General features: G+C 44.7%; 3 protein-coding genes across 3 annotated transcripts; 2 read left to right on the plus strand and 1 right to left on the minus strand.

The window, feature by feature from the left end:
* Positions 1-2,116: 2,116 nt before the first annotated feature.
* Positions 2,117-3,190, plus strand: PtA15_11A475 (uncharacterized protein; the record flags this gene model as incomplete). The annotated part of the gene is made up of 4 exons (XM_053161387.1): positions 2,117-2,125; positions 2,204-2,381; positions 2,451-2,811; positions 2,893-3,190. The coding sequence occupies 4 exons, from the start codon at positions 2,117-2,119 to the stop codon at positions 3,188-3,190; spliced, it is 846 nt and encodes a 281-aa protein (XP_053025339.1).
* Positions 3,191-5,322: 2,132 nt separating this feature from the next.
* PtA15_11A476 (uncharacterized protein) lies at positions 5,323-6,389 on the minus strand (the record flags this gene model as incomplete). The annotated part of the gene is made up of 7 exons (XM_053161388.1): positions 5,323-5,331; positions 5,481-5,525; positions 5,618-5,707; positions 5,834-5,921; positions 6,025-6,088; positions 6,162-6,193; positions 6,268-6,389. 7 exons carry the CDS (start codon positions 6,387-6,389, stop codon positions 5,323-5,325), a joined length of 450 nt encoding a protein of 149 aa, XP_053025340.1.
* A 3,427-nt stretch (positions 6,390-9,816) lies between these two features.
* Positions 9,817-12,221, plus strand: PtA15_11A477 (uncharacterized protein; the record flags this gene model as incomplete). The annotated part of the gene is made up of 7 exons (XM_053161389.1): positions 9,817-9,852; positions 9,965-10,886; positions 10,978-11,577; positions 11,649-11,688; positions 11,760-11,927; positions 12,046-12,092; positions 12,181-12,221. The coding sequence occupies 7 exons, from the start codon at positions 9,817-9,819 to the stop codon at positions 12,219-12,221; spliced, it is 1,854 nt and encodes a 617-aa protein (XP_053025341.1).
* Between the last annotated feature and the right edge of the window lie 8,500 nt (positions 12,222-20,721).

Consider the following 20,721-nt stretch of genomic DNA (forward strand, 5'->3'; position numbering starts at 1 on the left):
AAGAAAAATTGATCAACTACTTCTCCAAACCAAGCTACCAAGCTGATTATGATGTAGGTCAGATTTCTAATGATCTACTAAAGATTTATGAAGATCAAAATCCAAGTGAGTAAACCATTTTTTTTAAAAATTCAAAACTAGATCAGTTTTACAAATGCCCCTGTACTGATTGAAACCAACTAATTTAAACTCATTTTTGACATGAAAATTGTTTAAAACCACCAGTTGACTATGCCTCCTTAAGTCACAGTGCAAAAGCATCTCATGAGGATAATTTTTCCATGATCCCAAGCTTCAAAGCAAGCACAGAATTCCTATCAAACTGCATTGAAGACTCAGATTATTTGGTTTTCAGGAAGTATGCAATCAAAAAATCCCCTCCAAATTCTACACTTTTTAATAAAGCCAACTTCATGTTCAGTAAACTCTTTGAAAAATTAAAAGTATCCAAAACTGATTTCAAAAGTTATCACCCTGAACTACCAGTAGCAATGTTCTTTATTAAAGAAGAACATGGTCAGCAAGCCTTGCGGATGATCAGAACAGGTGATGGAAAAATATGTAATGAAAGAATTGATGCAATACCTAGGTTCAAGACTTTGTTGAAAATTTTGGATCATTTGCATGTCAAGGCATTGGAAAAACTGAACATTACGGGATCAAAATTGAATGAAATGAGAGATGAATTGTTTCAATATGTTTTGAAAGAGATTGCCAATCCAGATCTTGGCCTTCCCCTGTTAGGATTGTATAAAGCAAATCAAGGTATTCCACCGTGGTATGATCCATCCATGAAGGACTTCAAGTTGTTTGGAGAGCTTCAGCTGAAACTTCTTGAATTTTTCACAGAAGATTTGACTGATTCCCAGATGAAAGATATTTCAGTGTATATTTTGAATCTTTGGCTTTATCACAAAAATCCATCTTACTTCAGTTATTTAAATCAAGATCTGGCTACCTCAACACCATCTATAGCATGTTGCTGTTTAGTACACAGACCCATATAATTTTCAAGCTTGTTTGAAGTGAAAGTTTTTTTGTTTTCATTTTGAACTCTAAGGAATATCTGGGTGTAGAGAATCCCAAAGTAGAGCATCTCCCATTACCAATGAGAGGCGTATGAGCTATCAGCATTCAGCCACATGAGAGCTTTGGAAAATTGGTGGCTCTTCACCAACCCTTCTAAACAAAGTAAGATTAGAAATTGCACACTCATTGTGATATAACACAGCCAAAGCCAGTGTATAGTGGAGCTTCTTGGCTTTAATGCAGTATCAATCTCATAATCACCAAAGTTCAAAGAGAGTGCTTACCTTTGAAACTTCAAAGGGGCAAGGCAGCCTGGAAACCCCCCCAATAATGTAACCAAAATGTATGAATTTTTTGACAAAAAAACAAGCTGGTATGAATTAACTTTCTTTTCCTCAATGGTGACACTTCAAATTTATGATTTATTTCCTAGGGAAGGGATTACCAATAACTTATTAACTAAAACAATATTAACAGAGGCAGATTGGGTACAGGACCTCACTATGGAAAAACATTTAAGGATTTTTCTTGCAAGGGGAGATAAATTTCAAGGCTTGTGATTTCAATGGTGCAAAAGGAATGACAAGAATTACAAGAACACAAGGGAATGTTGGTGGAGACAGGGGTGGGGGACATCTTGCCACGCGTATGTATTGCTTGAGTCCACATTAGACAAAAAGTCCCTCCTTTGAAGGTTGTTGCAGGACCCCCAATGGAGAGACATGTTTTAAGTTTGTTTGACATGCTGAGCCATCCTTCAACTGAAAGTTAAACAGTGGTCAATGTGAATCCAACATATAGTGCTATCAGTATCACCACACCAAGTGAATGTTGGAAAGTTCAAGAAAAGTTCCGGGTAGAGTATGCATTGAGTTCTTGGATGTCAAGTTCAACTGCTCCCAGTTTCTTCGGTTTGATTGTAGTGTCGTACAAATTGGACCCTAGTTGCACAATGTACTCGTTGCTAAACGCTTCTATTCGTGCCGTCTGCCCACTGTAAAACCAAGAAAAAGAGAGGTTGGAAGTTGATAAACTTTTCTTACCTGTGAGTCCGCCGCTGAGACCTCATAACACGCGCTCAACTTCAATGGCCTCGGTTCGTATCCGAGAAGCACGTTCCTTGGTATTTCTTATCATTTTTCGCTTCACATTTGTTTTGTCGGCATGGCCTGAGTTCGACTTGAACCAACCGGCAGCAGAATGCTCGGAAGAATTTCCGATTCTCAGTACGACTCCTGAAGACTTCCCAGGAAAACGAAAAATGGACCCGGTACAACTTCTGAGCCTCAGCCCGCCGAACAGCCGTCTTCGTCTACCGCATTGCGTCGCGGAAAACGTGCCTTCAGGATCAGGTGTGCTACCATTTGACTCTTTATTACCTCTGGCGCAAAAAGACGAACTCAGCTAGATCTGCTGGGCAGATTCCCTCAACCTTAGACTGAAAGCGCAAGTCGAATCCGAACCGAGTGATTCGGGGGTTAAACGTTCAACCTTCGTGGATAATTTGGCGTTCAGACAAGCAATAAGCCAACCAAACACTAGTGAAAACAATCATGAACCCCCTACTGCGCAGAAGAAACCGGAAAAACCCACCCCTTACGTTTATTTTTTATCAAATGAACACGTAGTAGAGGAACTGCTCAGCGAATACAGCAAAAGATTCGAAGATGAGGTCACCCAAATTCCGGGTTTCAGGCCCGGGGAGAAACATGAATACTTGCCATTAGCACGGGCTACTAGCAGAGACGGGAGCGGAATACCAGTCTTGAAGGTGCTTCAAAGGTCAAGGCAGGGTATACAGAAAAGGCGCGAGCTAGTTCGGCTATATAATCGTTTGGCAGCATCCTTGTACAAAATCCACAGAGAAACTTTAAATCGCGTCAAGATGCCAACACTCGACCACAGGATACAGCAGAAGAAATTATTAGACTGGTTGTTTAAGCAAATCTTTGAACCTGACCATGGCTCTGCAGTAATGGGAGTCGACCATGTGCCATATTTGAACTTGGGTTTGAATGATCCCGAGATGAAAATTGGCGCTATTCAAGAAAAATTGATCAACTACTTCTCCACACCAAGCTGCGAAGCTAATCATGATTATGTAGGTCAGATTGCTACCGATCTGATCAAGAGTTATGAAGATCAAAATCCGAGTGAGTAAAATAATGTTGTTTTAAATTCAATACTAGATCAGCTTTACAAATGCACCTATACTGATTAAATCCAACTAATGTATCCTCATTCTTGACATTTTCTTTTGAAAAATTGGCAGCTAATGGTGCAGCCTTAATTCAAAGCACTAACTTGTATCATGAAGACCAGTTTTCCATGAATCCAGCCTTCAAAGCAAGCACAGAGTTTTTATTAAGTTGTATTCAAGACTCAGACTATTGGTTTTACTGGAATTATGTCATCAAAAAAACCAATCCCCAATTTTCACTTTTCAATGAAGCCATCAACACTCTCAAGAACATCTTATTCAGACTGAAAGTATGTAAAGGAGATCTTAGAAGCTATCACCCCAACCTACCTGTAGCAATGTTCTTTAAAACAGCACATGGTCAGCAAGTCTTGCGGATTCTCAAAACAATAGATGGAAGATTGTGTGATGAAGACAATGACACAATGCCAAGGTTGAAGGTTTTGTTGAAAATCCTGGATCATTTACATGTCAAGATATTGGAAAAATTGAACATGACAGGATCAAAATTCAATGAAATGAGACATGACTTGATTCAATATCTTATGAAAGAGATTACCAATCCAGATCTTGGACTTCCTCTGTTAGGATTTTATGAAGCTAATCAACACATTCCCCCATGGTATGATCCATCCAAGAAGGACTTCAAGTTGTTTGGTGAGCTTCAACTGAAACTGCTTAATTTGTTCACTGAAGATTTGAATTTATCACATGTAAAAAACATTTCAGTGTACATATTAAATTCATGGTTTTATGAGAAACACCCAGTCTACTTTAGTTATTTTACTCAGAATCTTGCTATCTCAACACCATCTGGAAAATGTCATTGTTTAATACACATCACATCCAGAAATTTTTAGTACAAAACACATACAGAAGTTTGGATGAGGTGGGACTTATTTTGTTTTCTCCTTTGAAGAATTCATCAATTTTTTTTAACACCTGACATGTAATCCTGATAAGATTATGATACTAAAAATTTAAACCCAGGATCCAGGTGGGATGTATGTGGTATAGGCTGCATAAGAAAACCTCATGATCAGCAAGCAGGCCAGGTTGTAGTAGCTCACCAATAGCACTTGGCTGACAAACTTTTACATACTACAGACTGCTCCACAGAACACCATGAAAAATGTAGGGACTAAGTGGCAGGTGGGATGAAGAAAACTCCAGCCAAAACATAAACTTAGTCCAAAGCAGTGGAACCACCAGATGATAGCAAAGGGGTCATTTTTATTCAAGGGGAGTACTTCCAGAATACTACAGGAATTTTAACAGATGTTACTGAATTTTGCCTGACACCCATTCACTCCAATATTTTTCAATGGACAGTCTGACTCTTGTTGGTGTTTCATGTTCATATCTGCAGTACTAAACTGTTGAGAGCCTGAGCAGGCCTCTTGGGGTCAGGCTCCGTGGGTCTGCCTGGAAACCACAGGAACAGGGTCCAGCACTGCAGATTGCCCATTTGATATACTAAAATTTTGAGCCTCCAGACCATGCCTGCCAAGAGATGCAGCCATTGACTGCTCCAAGGAAGCCAACACTGGGGTGTACATCATGCTCTGAAATGTTTTTTCTTTTACTGTTAGCCACACTTCAACAGTTTGTGTTCAGAAAAGAATTACTTTCTGTGAGCACAGAGATCAAGTTACTGTGGTATTCATAGCTCCAAAAAGTCAAAATCCACCACCAAAAGTGACCATTACAGTTCCATGTTCATACTATGAGTAGATTGCTCTGAGTATTGATGTGTTGGGGTTGTTCTCATAGATATAATGATCATACACCAACTCGCCAGCTTCCTGTCTAGATGAAATGAAATTATGCTAGGAGCAGCAGTTGTTAGTGGCGGACCCAAGCCAATCAATTGACACTTGCACAGCCCCAACTCAAATAGTGTTCAAATAACAGGCTCTCCTCGATCACATCTCCGCTGCATACTCATACACAGGTTGTTTTCTTTTTGCTTGGACTGCTGCCCACGTCCAAGAGCCGCTATATATACTCATGAGATCTGACTGTTTTTTGATTGGTTGTTGTGTTTTCTTTTTTGGTTGGATATTGGTTCCCATTTCTTAATTTCGATTGGTTTAATGGGTCTACATAGATCAAAGTGAAATCGTCGCGCTTCAGTAGACAGAACTCCATTTATAGAACGAGGCAGGGTTAGATGTGATGGAAGGACCGGTCCAGTAAACGATGGAAAAGGGGGCAGCAGACACAGAGAAGAATAAAAAAAGACACTGACGGGTTTGATCTTAAAGTGAGCAGAGATGAGCGAGAATACAAAGATCTATATGGGTAGGTTGAGAGGACAAAACACCGGTGAGCGTTTATTTCTTTTTCAGTCAAGACGGGACAGAGAGAAAGATGAGTGCGGCATACCCGGAGATCTTGAATGAGGTAGTAAAACACGCGCAGTCCTTCTGGATCATCTGATCCTTGTACGTCGACCAACGATCCGATTTTGGCCGTCTTGATGAGGAAGAAGCGATTGGGGTTTTTTAATTGGGGGGGAGGGAGGGAATAAATGCCATGGGGTCGATGATTAGCTTCGTTCGAGGAAAGTGAGCTCGAGTGATCACGGGGTGGATTACACACTTCAAAGGAGATATGGGTATCTGATAACCGCACTTCCAGTTCCTGTTTTCCGACCACATTCTTCTTCGGCCAGTTATGATCATCTTCCCTTAATTTTTTTTAAATACAGTCGATCAACATAGGTTTTTTATGGGGTGGATTGCATGAACGATGGATGCTCAGGGTGGAGTCAGAGGAGATGTTTGATTTACTTGATGATTTCGCTCTCTGCAACGATCCGTTTGAGTTCCGAGATCGTCAAAGGAGACAGCCACACTGTGTAGGAAAAAGACATGTATTAGATCAAAATAACATGCTTAAGAGAGAGAGAGATAGAAGAGTAGCTGACTTTCTTTCCTGATCAAACTGTCGTTTCGATAACTATATGATGGAATTGTTGGAAGGAGAAGGCATCAGCGCAGGATTTTACGAAGGAGAGAGTCAATAGGGCCGACTTTGAGTTGTTAGCGTATCTCAACCGACCCTCGCTGAATTCGAATTCGAGGAACTCGTGGCCGTATCGACCCATATGACCGCTATAATATCGCACATAGAACGGGTCCGTCTTTGCAGGCATCGTCTGGCGGGTGTTCGCGTAGTGGACAGGCTTCTTCTCGGAGCGGGGGCGAGTGGTGGTTTCGCGTTCGGATGGGTGTTGTGCGGCTCCAAGACTTGGTCTTGATCGACGGGGGGCTCCACCCCCGCTTAACTAAGCCTCTCGATCGGAGTCTCGGGGACCGACCCCGGCGCCTCGGCGCATTCACCCACTGCCCAGCTCTTATCAATGAGACTACAGTCAAACCTGTCTAAGGGCATACCCTTTGGGAGAAGACTTTTGGTGTGACTTTAGGCAGGTTATGCCCTTAGAGATGGTGATTTTGCTGGTCAATCAAGAATCCGGGGAAGTCTTTTTCTATGCTGTTAGGCAGATTATGCAGTTAAAAGGGTATGCCCTTAGACAGGTTTGACTGTACATATTAAATGAAATTTGTCACCAGCGGATCCCAAAATGGGGTAGAGGGTAGACCAGCATGTTTTAAAAATGGTGGGTTTTCTCAAACCCATCAATTACATAATGGTGGATTTGATACCCCCTATTTTGATCCTCTGACACGTGTACTACTAACAAATTCCCTACATCATGTACATGAGATAAGCCAACATTATGCCCATTGACAGTCAGGTCAGAGTGATTTTGGTCTACGGAAACCATTGTGTTCACATTGAACGCACTGTCAGAAGTCTCATGCAATTGGTTTTTCTTGTCTCTTTCATCCTGTTTTTGCTCAGTTTTCAACTTTGGTCTGAACTCTCTCCCTTCCAATTGCTCCAATTATCCGCTGGCTCAGGCCTGCAAGTTTTACATTGCCAATGTTTGGTTTCTCCCTAAATCAGTTGAAGATGTCTATCTGAATGACCCACAGCCTAGAATTGTCAATTGAGCTGCAATTCAATCTGACAGCAATTGCATTGTGATCAAATCTGGTGCCAAAGTGGTGTTCAAAAGTACAAAAAGGTTTAAAGTCTATGGAACCAAGAAGTTTACCAAAGAAGTCATCAAGAAAATATTAGAGTTGGACATGGTCAAAGACTCTCAAGTCAAGATCCAATTCCAAATCCAGGTTGAGCTTGCTTGCAAACACCGCAACTTCATAGCAAATTTTGTGAATCAGCAAGATAAAAAAAATTGGCCAAGAGGTCTTGTCAAAGACATGGAAAAGAGAAGGCACTACAAACCTGAGGCTCACAAGAATAAAAAAGTGGAACATAAAGAGAGCAGCAAAAAAAGCAACACATGAAAAGTCAAAAGGACTTATGCCATGGGCTGCATTGCATCAACACTGCAACTGTTTCAAACCATGTTGGTATCAGCCCAAAATCTGATCCAATATCTTTGGATTGGATTCAATTGGCCTAAAGTACCATTCCAATATCCCAGTTGAGAATAATGGAGATTGGACGGCCAATGCCAGAGAATGCTTGTATTGACCTCTGTTCCAATACTTTTCATTGGATCACCCCTCAGATATGATACACAAAGTTGATGAAATCATGTATTGGGTTAGCAATCCAATCCATGGTATTGCCAATAAAATCTGCATATTGGAACAGTTGCAGTGTTGATTGCATCCAAATAGATACTATATGTGGTGCAGTACATCAGATCAGAGAAACCAATTCAACCAAGTACAAAGCAGCTGTACTTTTTTGTTGCATTGGAAAAGCACAAAAAGTTGAAGACAAAAGAGGTTTAAAAAACAATAACACACAAAATGATTGCAATTCAATGGAAAATAAGAGGAGACACTATAAATAGAGGTCCTCTCAATGCCTTGAATGAGTTTCCTCATTGCAGATCCAGTGGGGGCCAAAGGTTTCTCACAAGGTGGTCTTGCGGTTGAAACTTTTTTTTCTCTCTTGCAGGAGTTTGTTGCATGTTAAGGTTGAACACGGAATGGGGGCTTATGTATGCATTCAGCTGATGGCTGGGGGGTCCGCAGTGTTTCTGTTGATCTGATTCCTTGTACAACACTTTAGAAAGAACCAAAAGCATCCAAGTTATGTACCCACAAGGAAGAATTAGATATCATATTTTTGTCAACTCTGGGTCCATGTGGTCAGAAATGAGCAGAGTGAAAAATGGTGAATCTGTCTTATGGGGCAAATACTGTGTTTTGCATAATTTTTGGATCATTTCCCAACATTTCTGGTTTTGTTGACCGGGGGCAATCATATATTTGTTGTATCTTTTCCGAGATTTTTTGCACAGTGCACCTGACAGATGTCAGATGAAGCCCAAGGCCAAAACTACCCCTGGAGCCAACATCCTCCAGTAGATAGTCTTGGATTTGGGCTAGAGACAAACCAAGTTCATATTTAGAGCCAGAGCGCCTTCTTTACCCTACCATCCACTGCCCAGGGCTATTGGCCACTGCCCACTGCCCGTATGGAGGGGGCAGGGAGGGGCCGACCAAGCGCTGGGTTGTTACAGAAGGACATCCCAGGCGGAAGTCAATCTGAAGGTTGGTTTTAAAGCTAGGTGTGGATTTTTGTCTGCATATGATTAAAAAACCTTGAATGCAAGGTTGGCCCAAGGTTTGGTGTAAAGTTTAAATTAAAGTTAAGTACATAGCAAAAACGGAAAATTTGAGCAAAATCCAAGCAATAAGGTTTGGTGTGAAGTTTAAATTTGAGTACATTAGCACTGTTCACGTAAGAAATCTATGACCATGGTGAGAGATATACATCAGCATACTTTCCCAGCCAAATTGGCTGGCACAATGGGATAAACTTTATTTCAATCTTGCTGATGTTTAGCTTACGTGAAGAGTGCTATTATAGCAAAACCGGAAAATTTGAGAAAAATCCAAGAATTCTGCAAAACACAGTAATCTGATTGAGTTATGTTGAATCCAACTTGCGACTCTGGGTAACAATGGAGGACTTACCTTCGAGTTGCGCTTCTTTGTTGTCTTGTTTCACGTGTGCAGACCCCTGCAGTCCGGTGGATTTTGGTGTTGAGTGTTTCAGGGCTTTTGCTGAAACACAGAAGTTGGGGTTGGTTGAGTTGTGGTTGATTATGTCATCAGCCCACACCCTCTCCGCCAAACAGCAAGCCATTCTCGGGACTTGCATTTCTCTTCCTCGGCCTTCTGTCGTCTTTCTTTATCTTTACTCTGCCTTTCCTTTCGACTTTCCCCATCAAAAACAGCCGACCAGCCGAGATGATCAAGCCCACCAAACTCGCATCCAATCTCATCAGCAACTCCCGCCAGAACATCAAGCTCCCCTCCATCCTCAGCCTCGCATCAGCAGCAGCAGCATCAGCACCCGTAGCCTCGTCTTCATCCTACAGCAGATCCATCTCAACCACAAAATCAAAATCAAATCTTCCTCGCCCAAACCCTGCTCCAGCCTTCCAGCAGAAACCCTCAACGATCAGCACCCCCACTCCCACCCCTCAACCCCTCAACCAACAAACCTCTATCATCAATGGAGAACTCATGGATCATAGCTTCATAGGCATGAGTGGCGGCCAAGTAAGCCATGGTATTCATTCCCCCTCCCTGCCTTTTCAAAAAAAAAAAAAAAAAAAAAAAAGAAAAGAAAGAAAGAAAGAAAGAAAGGAAAAAATCTGACGATCGAATGTAGATTTTCCATGAAATGATGCTACGGCATAATGTCAAACACGTTTTTGGATATCCTGGAGGCGCGATCCTACCGGTATTCGACGCCATCCACAACTCGAAGCATTTCGACTTCATCCTACCGCGACACGAACAGGGCGCAGGACATATGGCGGAAGGATATGCACGAGTATCAGGGAAGCCGGGAGTGGTCTTAGTGACATCGGGACCAGGGGCAACGAACACGATCACGCCGCTGCAGGATGCCTACAGCGATGGGACGCCGTTGATAGTCTTCACGGGACAGGTGGCAACGAGCGCGATCGGAAGCGATGCGTTCCAGGAAGCCGATGTGATCGGGATCAGCCGCAGCTGCACCAAGTGGAACGTGATGGTCAAGGATGTCAGCGACCTCCCCCGGCGGATCAACGAGGCCTTCAAGATCGCCACCTCTGGCCGTCCAGGCCCTGTCTTGGTCGACCTCCCCAAAGACATGACCGCCGGCATCCTCCGTACTCCCATCCCTCTCAAATACACTCAACCGGACCTCATCGATCGGGTCCTGCCCTCCAACCCCCTTAGATCTCGACCTTGGTCATCCCCTGCCGATTCCACTCCGAATTCTAAATCAGCCCCTTTCGAAACACGCGAGCTACGCCAAGCAGCCGACATGATCATCAACGCCAAACGCCCGGTTATCTATGCCGGTCAAGGCATCTTATCTTCCGATGAGGGCCCAAAACTCCTCAGACAACTCGCCGATCAGTGGAATATCCCCGTGACTACTACCCTCATGGGAATGGGCGCTTTCGATGAGGAGGACCCCAAAAGCTTACACATGCTCGGCATGCACGGCTCGGCCTATGCTAACTTGGCCATGCAGGACGCCGATGTCTTGATTGCTCTCGGAGCTCGGTTCGATGACCGTGTGACTGGGAAAGTTAATAGTTAGTCACCCGCTCTCCGAGTTCTTTTAAAAATTAGTTTTTTTTCCCTCTTTGTCTGATGATGAACAATTTTGATTCCTACTTTCTTTAGCTTTTGCGCCTCATGCTTTGGCCGCTGCCCAACAGGGACGAGGAGGGATCATTCACTTCGAGATCCAACCGAAGAACATCAACAAGGTGGTCCAAGCGACATGTTCAGTCGAAGGGGATGTGGTCCAAAGCTTGACGCATCTGCTGAACATCCTGCCAGCGCGGACGAGTCCGCCGGAGCGAACAGAGTGGCGGGCGACGATCCAGGGGTGGAAGGAGAAATATCCGTTCGTGTACGAGTCGTCGGGGAAGAGCGAAGCGATCAAGCCGCAGGAGGTGATCGAGGCGCTCAACGACTGGTCCAAGGCCGTCCCGGGACGCAAGGATAATTTGGTGATTTCTACCGGCGTCGGCCAACACCAGATGTGGGCCGCCCAGCACTATCGTTGGACCGCCCCACGCTCGATCGTCACCTCCGGAGGACTCGGTACTATGGGATACGGGCTCCCCGCCGCCATCGGCGCTAAGGTCGCACGCCCTGATAAGTTCGTCGTCGATATCGACGGGGACGCTTCCTTCTCTATGACCGCTATGGAGCTCGCTACCGCTCACGAATTCAATATCGGAGTCAAGGTCATCGTCTTGGACAACGAATTCCAAGGTTCGTACTCCCCCCTTCCTCCTCTGATACCCACTCTCCACACCGCTTGACTGTTGTCTCTCTTCTCATAGGTATGGTACTCCAATGGCAAGACCTGTTCTACGAATCAAGGTCCGTTTTCCTCACTTTCACCCAAAAAACAAATCACATACCAACATCTGACCAACACTTCGGTTTTACAGATACTCGGGGACTCGAATGACCAATCCAGATTTCGCTCAATTGGCCAAAGCGATGCGATGTCATGCGATTTACTGTGATCAAAAGGAAGACTTGAAGGCGAAGATTGACGAGTTGATGGCTTTTGATAACTCGAGACCGGTCTTACTTCATGTCAAAGTCACCGATAAGTTCGTCCTCCTACTCCCTCCAAGACGCGCGTTTTTTGGTTCTTGAGCAACAAAAAAAAACCGATGCTGACTTGAAACATCGTCTGGTATTTTCTTTGGTTCGGTCTTCTTTTTCTAGGGAGCATTGTTTCCCTATGGTCCCAGCTGGAAAAGCCTTACACGAACGTAAGTCATGTCATGTCCTTTTATTTCCTTTTGCCTCTTGGGACATCCGATTGATTTTAAATCTTGTTATTTTCGGGTGGGCGTTTAGAAATCTTACATCCGATCCTTAGAAACAAGGCTTCTTCTTGATGACTGCCCCTGCAGTCTTCTCCAAAAACCCTCACTGTGACACACCCCCACACATGACTTCTATATGATAACTTTGATCACGACAAAAAAAAAGCTCTCTTCATTTGTTTAGTTCATGCTTTTCCTCTTTCCTGGTTGTTGGAATCTCATTCCTAGTTAATGCGCAGTGCCTCCCTCAGACCTCAATAAAGGAGTATCCCAAGAGTGTACACTATCCAGTGAGTTGTTCGGATTGTGTACGCTCATCAGCATCAGTTTACTTGTCAGACGAAAAGTGGCATCAGTGACTTGACTGGCTTAAGTTTTCATGATCAAAATTTGTGATCTTCAGCATTCGAGACGAAAGATAAAACACCAAACCAGCTTGATTGATGTCTTAACATCATGCAGGTTTTTGACATGAAAGGCAAAACAGACAAACGAGATCAATCAATGTCTCAAAATCATCTTTCCCTCCAGCTTTCGACATGAAAGACGAAACAAACCATCTATGTACTGTTAAAACTCTATAGCCGCATAGTTCATGGTAACATGGATTTGTTGGGTGGTTAGAGTGGTTATGCATTGGGCTGGGCCCCGGGTGATATCCGAGGCCTAGAGGGCATCCCGCGCTGGTCCCCTGCGGGTATACCCGAGCTCGGGTATCAAATTCGCTAGTCCCGGGCACTATCCGACGGATATCGGGTAGCACCCGCGGGGACCGGCAGTTGCACTGCTCCAGGGCGTGTAGAAAGATTTTCCCAGTAGAGAATTGAGATTGATACCAGCAACACGATGTCGAAAAAACGCTCTGCTCCAGAAGATAACCCGCCGTCCCCTCCGAAAGCGCCTCAAACTTCCCAGCCAACCCGCAAGTCATGGGTGTGGAAGTATTTTGTCGAAGATCCGAAGGAGGATAAAGTACGCTGTACAGCTATTTTGAAGAAAAATGGTCGATTGTGCAACGCTTTGCTGGCCCATGACAAAAGCTCTAGCACCAAATGATTTTATTCGAGAGGAGATTGCCTCGGATTTTGATCCTGCTATCGTTCTCAGGGATTTCAAGACCGAGGCCCGCCGTTCCGATCGCAGTCCAGCAAAATTTGGTGCAACACAGCCCCAACAGATTCAGAGCTCCATCATGTCTGACATCTTTGGTTCGCAACAAGCAGCAAACAACTTGGACACTGAAATTCAGAACTACTTCCGTGCAACTACCGAGTCGGGAAACACCAAGGTTCTTGAATTTTGGCGGAGCAACAAAGCTATCTATCCATCACTTGCAGCAATGGCAAAATGTTATCTTGCCATCCCTGCCACCAGCGCTCCCTCGGAGCGAGTTTTTTCGAGATCCAAATCTATAGTTGGTCCTCAACGGAGCAGTGTCAGTCCAACCTCCGTTGAGCACCTCTGCCTGAAGGACTGGTACCGCGCAATTGGAACGCTCGACCCCGCTCCTTATGATGAAACCGACGTATTCGAGGATTCTCAAGTCACACCAACTCAATGATGCTAGTTTTTTTTTCTCAACTCTTCTTTCTGTTTTTATTTATATGTTTATCTTCTACAAATCACTCTTCTTTCTGTTTTTATTTATATGTTTATCTTCTACAAATCTGAACTCGTCAAGTCGCCTCAGCATTCTGTTTCAACTTTAAATGTAATCAAAGGTCGGTCTCCAACCCTTCGCAAGACTCCTCCCGAGTCCTTTACCCGAGATATCCGATTGGATAAAAAGCTCAAAAATTCCACCCGCGCTCCGAGCGACCGGGTCGGGTAGTCGGGTATACCCAAAGGAGCTCGGGTCGGGGCCCAGCCCTAGTAACTTATGCAGTTAAGATGTTCAAAGTTGAAAAGGTTCCCATAGCCCAAAAATTTCAAATGATTTGTTGAGTAATGAAACATGTAAGAACAGCTACTTCAAAACTTTTCAGCCACTTTGTGCAAGCATACAGGTCTGAAAAATGAGGATAATTTAGATGCAATGTGCTAATATGTGGTGAAGTTGCTTATTTTTCAGACCTGTATGCTTGCACAAAGTGGCTGAAAAGTTTTGAAGTAGCTGTTTTTACATGTTACATTACTCAACAAACTATTTGGAATTTTTGGGCTATGGGAAACTTGTTTTTTAGGTGCCCAAATACTACATCTCTTCTGGTTTTTAATGATTTTTTTAAACATAGAAGAACGCTTTGAAAAACTTCCAAAAAATTCAGAGAGGCCAATGAGAAGCCTGTCTATTGATTTGTAAAGAAAAATCTTCAAAAATTTGCTTAGTTTACCCGCAGTGTGCAAAGTGTTTGGGAATCCGCGCACTGTGCAGTGCGCAAAGTAAGTCCGTTTTTTTTACAGGAATTAAATTCAAGAATGGCAATTTTGCTTTCCTATCCTTCGGCATCATCAAACAGAAGCAATTGATGAGTTGGACTTGGGTGAAATATCATTTCATCATATTTTTTTCCTCTAGTTGTACCTAGAAAACAAAAGAATTCTACACAACATTGTGTTGACTCCCAAATCAATTCTGACTGACTTTTGACTCACTTCTGCATCCACTTCAATTCATTTAGGGATGAGTTACTGATGCACATCAGGCTCACATCCAACCAAAACTCACATCAAATTCAGCTCTGGCACTCCCTGGGGAGTGGGAACATATCTCCCCTGGTGCAATCACACACTTTCCAGACAAGCAACACTGGGTCGCTACGCTACACTACGCTATTTCAGCGCTACGCGTTAGCGTAGCGGCAAAAAGCGCCCATCTATTTTGCATAGCGTTAGCGCGCTGTTAGCACCGCTATGCTGCGCTAATTTTCAGCGGCGCTAACAGCGCGCCAATTCTTTGTTAGCGTTAGCGCGCCGCTACAGTCGCTACGCTACAGCGCTTTTAGCGGAAAAAAAGCCCTTTTTTCCCGCTAAAGGCGCTGTAGCGCAGCATAGCGCGCGCTCTTTTGCGCCCTGCATGCGTAGCGTTAACGCAATTGCGCGCATCTGCGCTAACGCTACGCTATCAGCTAAAATAGCTGCGCACCGCGTGCGCGTAGCGTTAGCGCACATGCGTGCAATTGCGCTAACGCTACGCTAAAAAATAGCGCATTCGCGCTGCGCTACGCTACGCTAACCGCTATGGTTAGCGTAGCGACCCAGTGTTGAGACAAGAGGGGAATTTCCAGCTGAATCATTTCCAAACTGTGTCACCCACATTTACTCAGCAGAAATGCCCCTCTGGGCTTGCAAATTTGTGATTGGTGTGTGATTTGTCACCATATTGTACGCGCGTACAATAGGGGGTTTCAAAGTTGGCCAGATGCAACTTGTATGCACTTTTGCAAGTCAGTGTTCAAGTGCATTCTTGAACATGGAGTTGCAAAAGTGCATGCAAGTCACATTGTAATACACCCCCCAAACCTGCTTGAATGTTTCTTTGAATTTTGGTGTTCATGACAAGCCTTTAACACCAACTTGCAAAAGTACATTATCATGCAAGCATGCATGGTCAACTTTGAATCCCCCTAATAGGGTGACAAATCACACACTTGACCAGAGGGGAATTTCTGCCAAGTAAATGAGGGTGGCACGGCTTGGAAACAATCCAGCTGGACATTCCCCTCTTGTCTGGAAAGTGTGTGATTGGTGTGTGATTGTCCTTTTGCTGGAAGGCGGCAGGAATATAACCAGCGTGGCAACAGTTGTCCTGTTGTCGCTTCAAGCCCGCTGCGTTTCAAGAACAAGATATGTACATATATTTTGCTACCTCGCCGGTAAGGCCCAACGTGACCCAAGGTAGAGCACGCAGCTGTGCGTGAATACGCAAAGAATAGAGCTGGAGGAGCTGTTGTGATTAGAGAGGAAAAGACACCTGCATACATATTTGTAGTGAGAGTAAGTAGACCTTGGGCGTCATCAGATTTGTGGGATCCATTGGACCATTGTGGTTGTATTGCTGCAAGCGCGCCTGGGCAATATTACCCAGTCCGCCCGGCCGAGTGCCACTGGGGGTTTGGTATGTTATGTATGTATTGTCTTTTCCAAGAAGCTTGGACAGAGTTTAAAAAAAATGTTTTCAAAAATCCTTTGCAAATCGCATATCTTTCATATATACTTTTCATTTGACAGGTGTCAGATACAGCCCAAGGCTAAATTGAAACCCAGAGCCATCATCCTTGAGAAGATGGTCTTGGAGTAGACCTCAGGAAAAACTGAGCTCATATTTGGAACCAGAGCTGCTTGTTGACCCCTCCGACCATGGCGCATGGTGACAGACCGCTGCCCTCTGCCCGAACGGAGGGGCCAACCAAGCACCAGACCGTTACACAACCTGCAAAGGACAAGAGGGCTGTGGGATACTCCAGCCAAAAGTTAATCTCAAAATCAAAAATAAACCCATACACCAAAAAAAAAAAAAATTGGAAAAGGTCCAACCTTCTCGGAAAAGACAATATGTGCCCAGGGTTTGTCATCAACTATTAGACCATCCGCACCGGGCGCTAAGTTAGCCCGGATTAGGGCACTTAGTTCGACCCCGCAACCGCATCGGGTTGGATTAACCGGGGATCAACTTGACCCGGAGCTTGGTTTGGAGCTAGTGGGGTATAAATCTAGCCCCCACTAGTCCTCGGACTAACCTATAAAATGAATATGCATCATGCTCAATGGCGTGAACTCTATGTGTTTAGGTGCCAAACACATACCATACAGGCACCTAATCACATAATCTCCGATAGCCTCGGACCTCCCAATCTACGCCGATGCGGTCGGCCACTCGGATTAGCTTAGTCCGACCGTAATCCAAGCTAGTTAGTCCAGACTAACTTAGCAACGGATGCGGATGCTCTTAGAACTGTTGGAGTAGAGGCAACAGGATCATGGGTTTCAAGATTACAAAAACTACTTACAACCATAATCTTGCATTTAGTTTATCCTACCCCGGGGAATTCCCCCGGGTTAGGACTGCGGCCACTACTTAGCCTGGACGTTCCCGCGCCCCGGCTCCAAATCTTTTCCTCACCGAGATTCGGAGACCGGGATCGACTAGTGCCGAGTGCTAATCAGCGACGAGGCTGTTTTGTCCAGGTGAGTAGCGTTTCGGCATGTTATCAGCAATGTACCGAGATTTGGAGACCGGGATCGACTAGTGCCGAGTGCTAATTAGCGACGGGGCTGTTTTGTCCAGTTCCCATTTGCCTAACTCCATACGGCATCTTATAAGAACAACACGTCAAACAGACTTCCTCCCTTCCCGACATTGACAAGGGAGCTTTCCCTTTAGTCTGCAAATTGGTGATCAAGAAGCAGAGACTCCTCTCTTGGCAGAGAATGCTTATATCAGTCATCAAGAAGGGAGTCTTCCCTCCTCGATGAGTGGTTTGAAGACCGACCATCAAGGAGGGAAATTTCTCTGCTCAATGACCGGCATTTTTTGGTGGTGTGGCATCCCCGCTTTGCATCGGCCCAGCACAGCTTTATCCTAAGCCCCATCAATTTTGTGATGTGTCAAGTGGTGGTTGAGGGAGGTTGAGGGAGGACCGACGTTAATGGTGTGCCAAGCGGGCTTTGGGATCGGCGCAACGCAGCGCCGCCGTGACGTATGAAAGGCTTCATGTACAAGGTAGAACACGCGCCAGCACGGGAAAAAGGTCCGCCCCCCAGCGCCACGGCCTCTCGTGGCCTTTTCCCTAGTTTTTATAAAGAACACATGATCCCCCTCGTGACCCGTCCCATGCCTTCATTGTCAAACCACTTCATCACCGCACACCCTAGTTGACCACATTCTAGCTACAGATCTCCAACCTATCTTTCAGCTTGAAACCAGAATTCTTTACCGCGTACATCCAGTGCCTTGTTTCATCCCAAGTGACTGAAGAACTTGCCCCGTTTATTCAACTTAGCTGCATAACCCATTGTAATTCTTGACAAACAAGTGCAAGTTTTGCTTTGAAGATAGTCTGTAAATTTGTTTGCTATACTCTAGATACAACCGCTCTCTGATCTTAGACACAAAAAAGTCTCAAAAAATGCTATTTACTCTCAAGATCAATTTGCTTAGTCTCCAAATTTTCCTTGCTACTAGCGCTTGGTGTGCCTCTTTGGGAAACATACCTGTTCTGATCCATACTCCGGGTAAGTTGGATCGTCCGCGTGGGATGAAACTGAAGTATTTGACCCGCGGGTACGGTACACAACATTATACATGTCATGGGGACTATTGGGTCCTAGTTGAGGAAGGTACGCTAATTTCGTGATTCTTTACCTGACCCGTGCGGAAAACTTTATAAGTAATTTCTTCCTTTTACTTGGGTTATATAACTGGCCGGAAAAAGAGGCGACATTAGTTTACCAACCGAAAGACAAGACACAGAAGTTGGCCCGGACCGTCGGACATTATCACCACAAACCCCCCCAGCAGCCAACATTCCAGATTTCACGCATTGGCACCATCATCTGTGAGGAAAAGCGGCATGTCCCCGATCCGCATGGACAGGGCATTTCATGGGTACAGCAAGATGTTGTGGGAGGTACTCCGGGTATGGCGAAAAGAGTTGACCGCCTTCACACTGTCGGAGGACTCCCTACCGATTTTACGTGCAAGGCGACTGATGAGCCAATAAAAGTGAAATATTCTGCATCTGTGAGATTCAAATATCCTTTCTTTGTCCAGAAAAAGAAGGCAAACTCACAATTTGTCCGTTGATCTTTCTCACTCGCATAGTATTATTTCTGGGCCTGAATGCGGACTATGAGCCTAGCCAAACTAAGGATACCGGATCAATATTCCACTCCCTCCTTTAGATTAAAACTTCAACCCTCACATTTTTTCTCAGATTGTCGGTGTCATCCGTACTAATAGACATTTTACAAAATATGCGCACCTCCGAGGACTCCAATTTATTGATATGTTTATCCCTTAGCCGCCAACCCCATCTGGTCACGTTCCATGAATCTTGCGTCTTGAACAAAGCCCAATGGACCTTCTTCTGTGTGGTATTTAAAGTTTTGATCTTCACTCTCCCTTCGCCGCCAACCCAATATGATCACGTTCCATGAATCTTGCGTCTTGAACAAAAATGGCCCGTCTTCTTGTGGGATAATTAAATTCTTGATCCAAAACATGATCTGTCTTGGACTCAACTGAGCAACAGCTTGACATGGTTTTCTTTCTAAAATTCCGCAATTACGCGCATTACTTAAAAACACACGTCAATCGCAATCAACGATGAGCCTGAATTGCCCTATAAAACATTATTGACCTTGCCCCTTGCCCCTGTCCCCCAGCCCGTGGGCCCGTTTGACTCACAATCAATTTCCCGGAGGTGATGTGCCCCGGAGCTGTGTGGCGCCTGTGGCTGAAAATCAAAGTACAAAACCATTCATTTTCAGCCACAGGAGCCCGCAACCTTTTCTGCCTTTGCTGTATCCGCAAGTTCCTGCCGTACTCGCGGGGTGCGAGCACTCCGACGGGCTGTATGAGACGCGTGCTTAGCGAGCCCGAAGAACACAACTAGGAGCCGACATGTGGAGTCCCGGACCACACGTTTTGACTTTGTTGTTTGTGTTTTTAAATTGTATCAAGCGTCGCCGTGACGTATACATACATAATTTAAAGGCTTTAGACCACACACAGTATACGGGTCAAAGGTCCGCTCGCACCCAGCGCCACAACTGTTGAAGGACTGCAACGTGGTGCAGTATGGTGCCAACCTGGTATGTATGTAGACAAGCAGTCAGCGTGCGCTCTTCATTTTTCAAGGCCTGGTTCAATTATTAGCTGCACGGATACTCTATTCCAAATCTTGACAAAGTCCAAACTACTTGAAGGATAATCTGCAAATCCGCTTGCTATACTCTAGATATATCCGTGCTCCCATCGTCGACACAAGCAAGACTCAACAAGATGAAATTTACACTCAATATTAGGTCGCTTAGCCTCCAAATTTTAGTTTTCACTAGCGCTTTTCGTGCCTTCAATTTCAACGAGCTATATGAGATACCTGCTCAACTTCCTTCTCCGGGTACGCTGAACCTGAAGTATTCGACCCGCGGGTACGGTACACAACATTATGTATGTCACGGGGACTATTGGGTCCTAATTGATGAAGGTACGCTAATTTCGTAATTCTTTACCTGACGCAGTAAAACATTGTAACCGTTTCAATACTTTCTTTTACTTGGGTCATATAACTGGGCAAAAAAAGAGGCAGCATTAGTTTCCCCCGCGAACGACAAGCAGATACCGACCCGGAATTTCGGACAGTATTACCGCAAAGAGCAGCCTACATTCCGGATTTCAGGAATTGGCACCATCAGCTGTGAGAAAAAGAAATCAGTACCCGATCCACGAGGGCGGGGCGTTGAATGGTTGCTGTTTGATGTGGTGGGAGGTACTCCGGGCATCGCAAAAAGAGTTTACCGCACAAACACTGTCGGAGGACTCCCTCGCCGATTCACATGCAAGTCGACTGATCGGCCAATCAAAGTGGAATACTCTGCAGATGTGAGATTCAGATATCCTTTCATTTTT

This window comes from Puccinia triticina, chromosome 11A (assembly GCF_026914185.1).
Source record: "Puccinia triticina chromosome 11A, complete sequence".
Lineage (NCBI taxonomy): Eukaryota > Fungi > Basidiomycota > Pucciniomycetes > Pucciniales > Pucciniaceae > Puccinia > Puccinia triticina.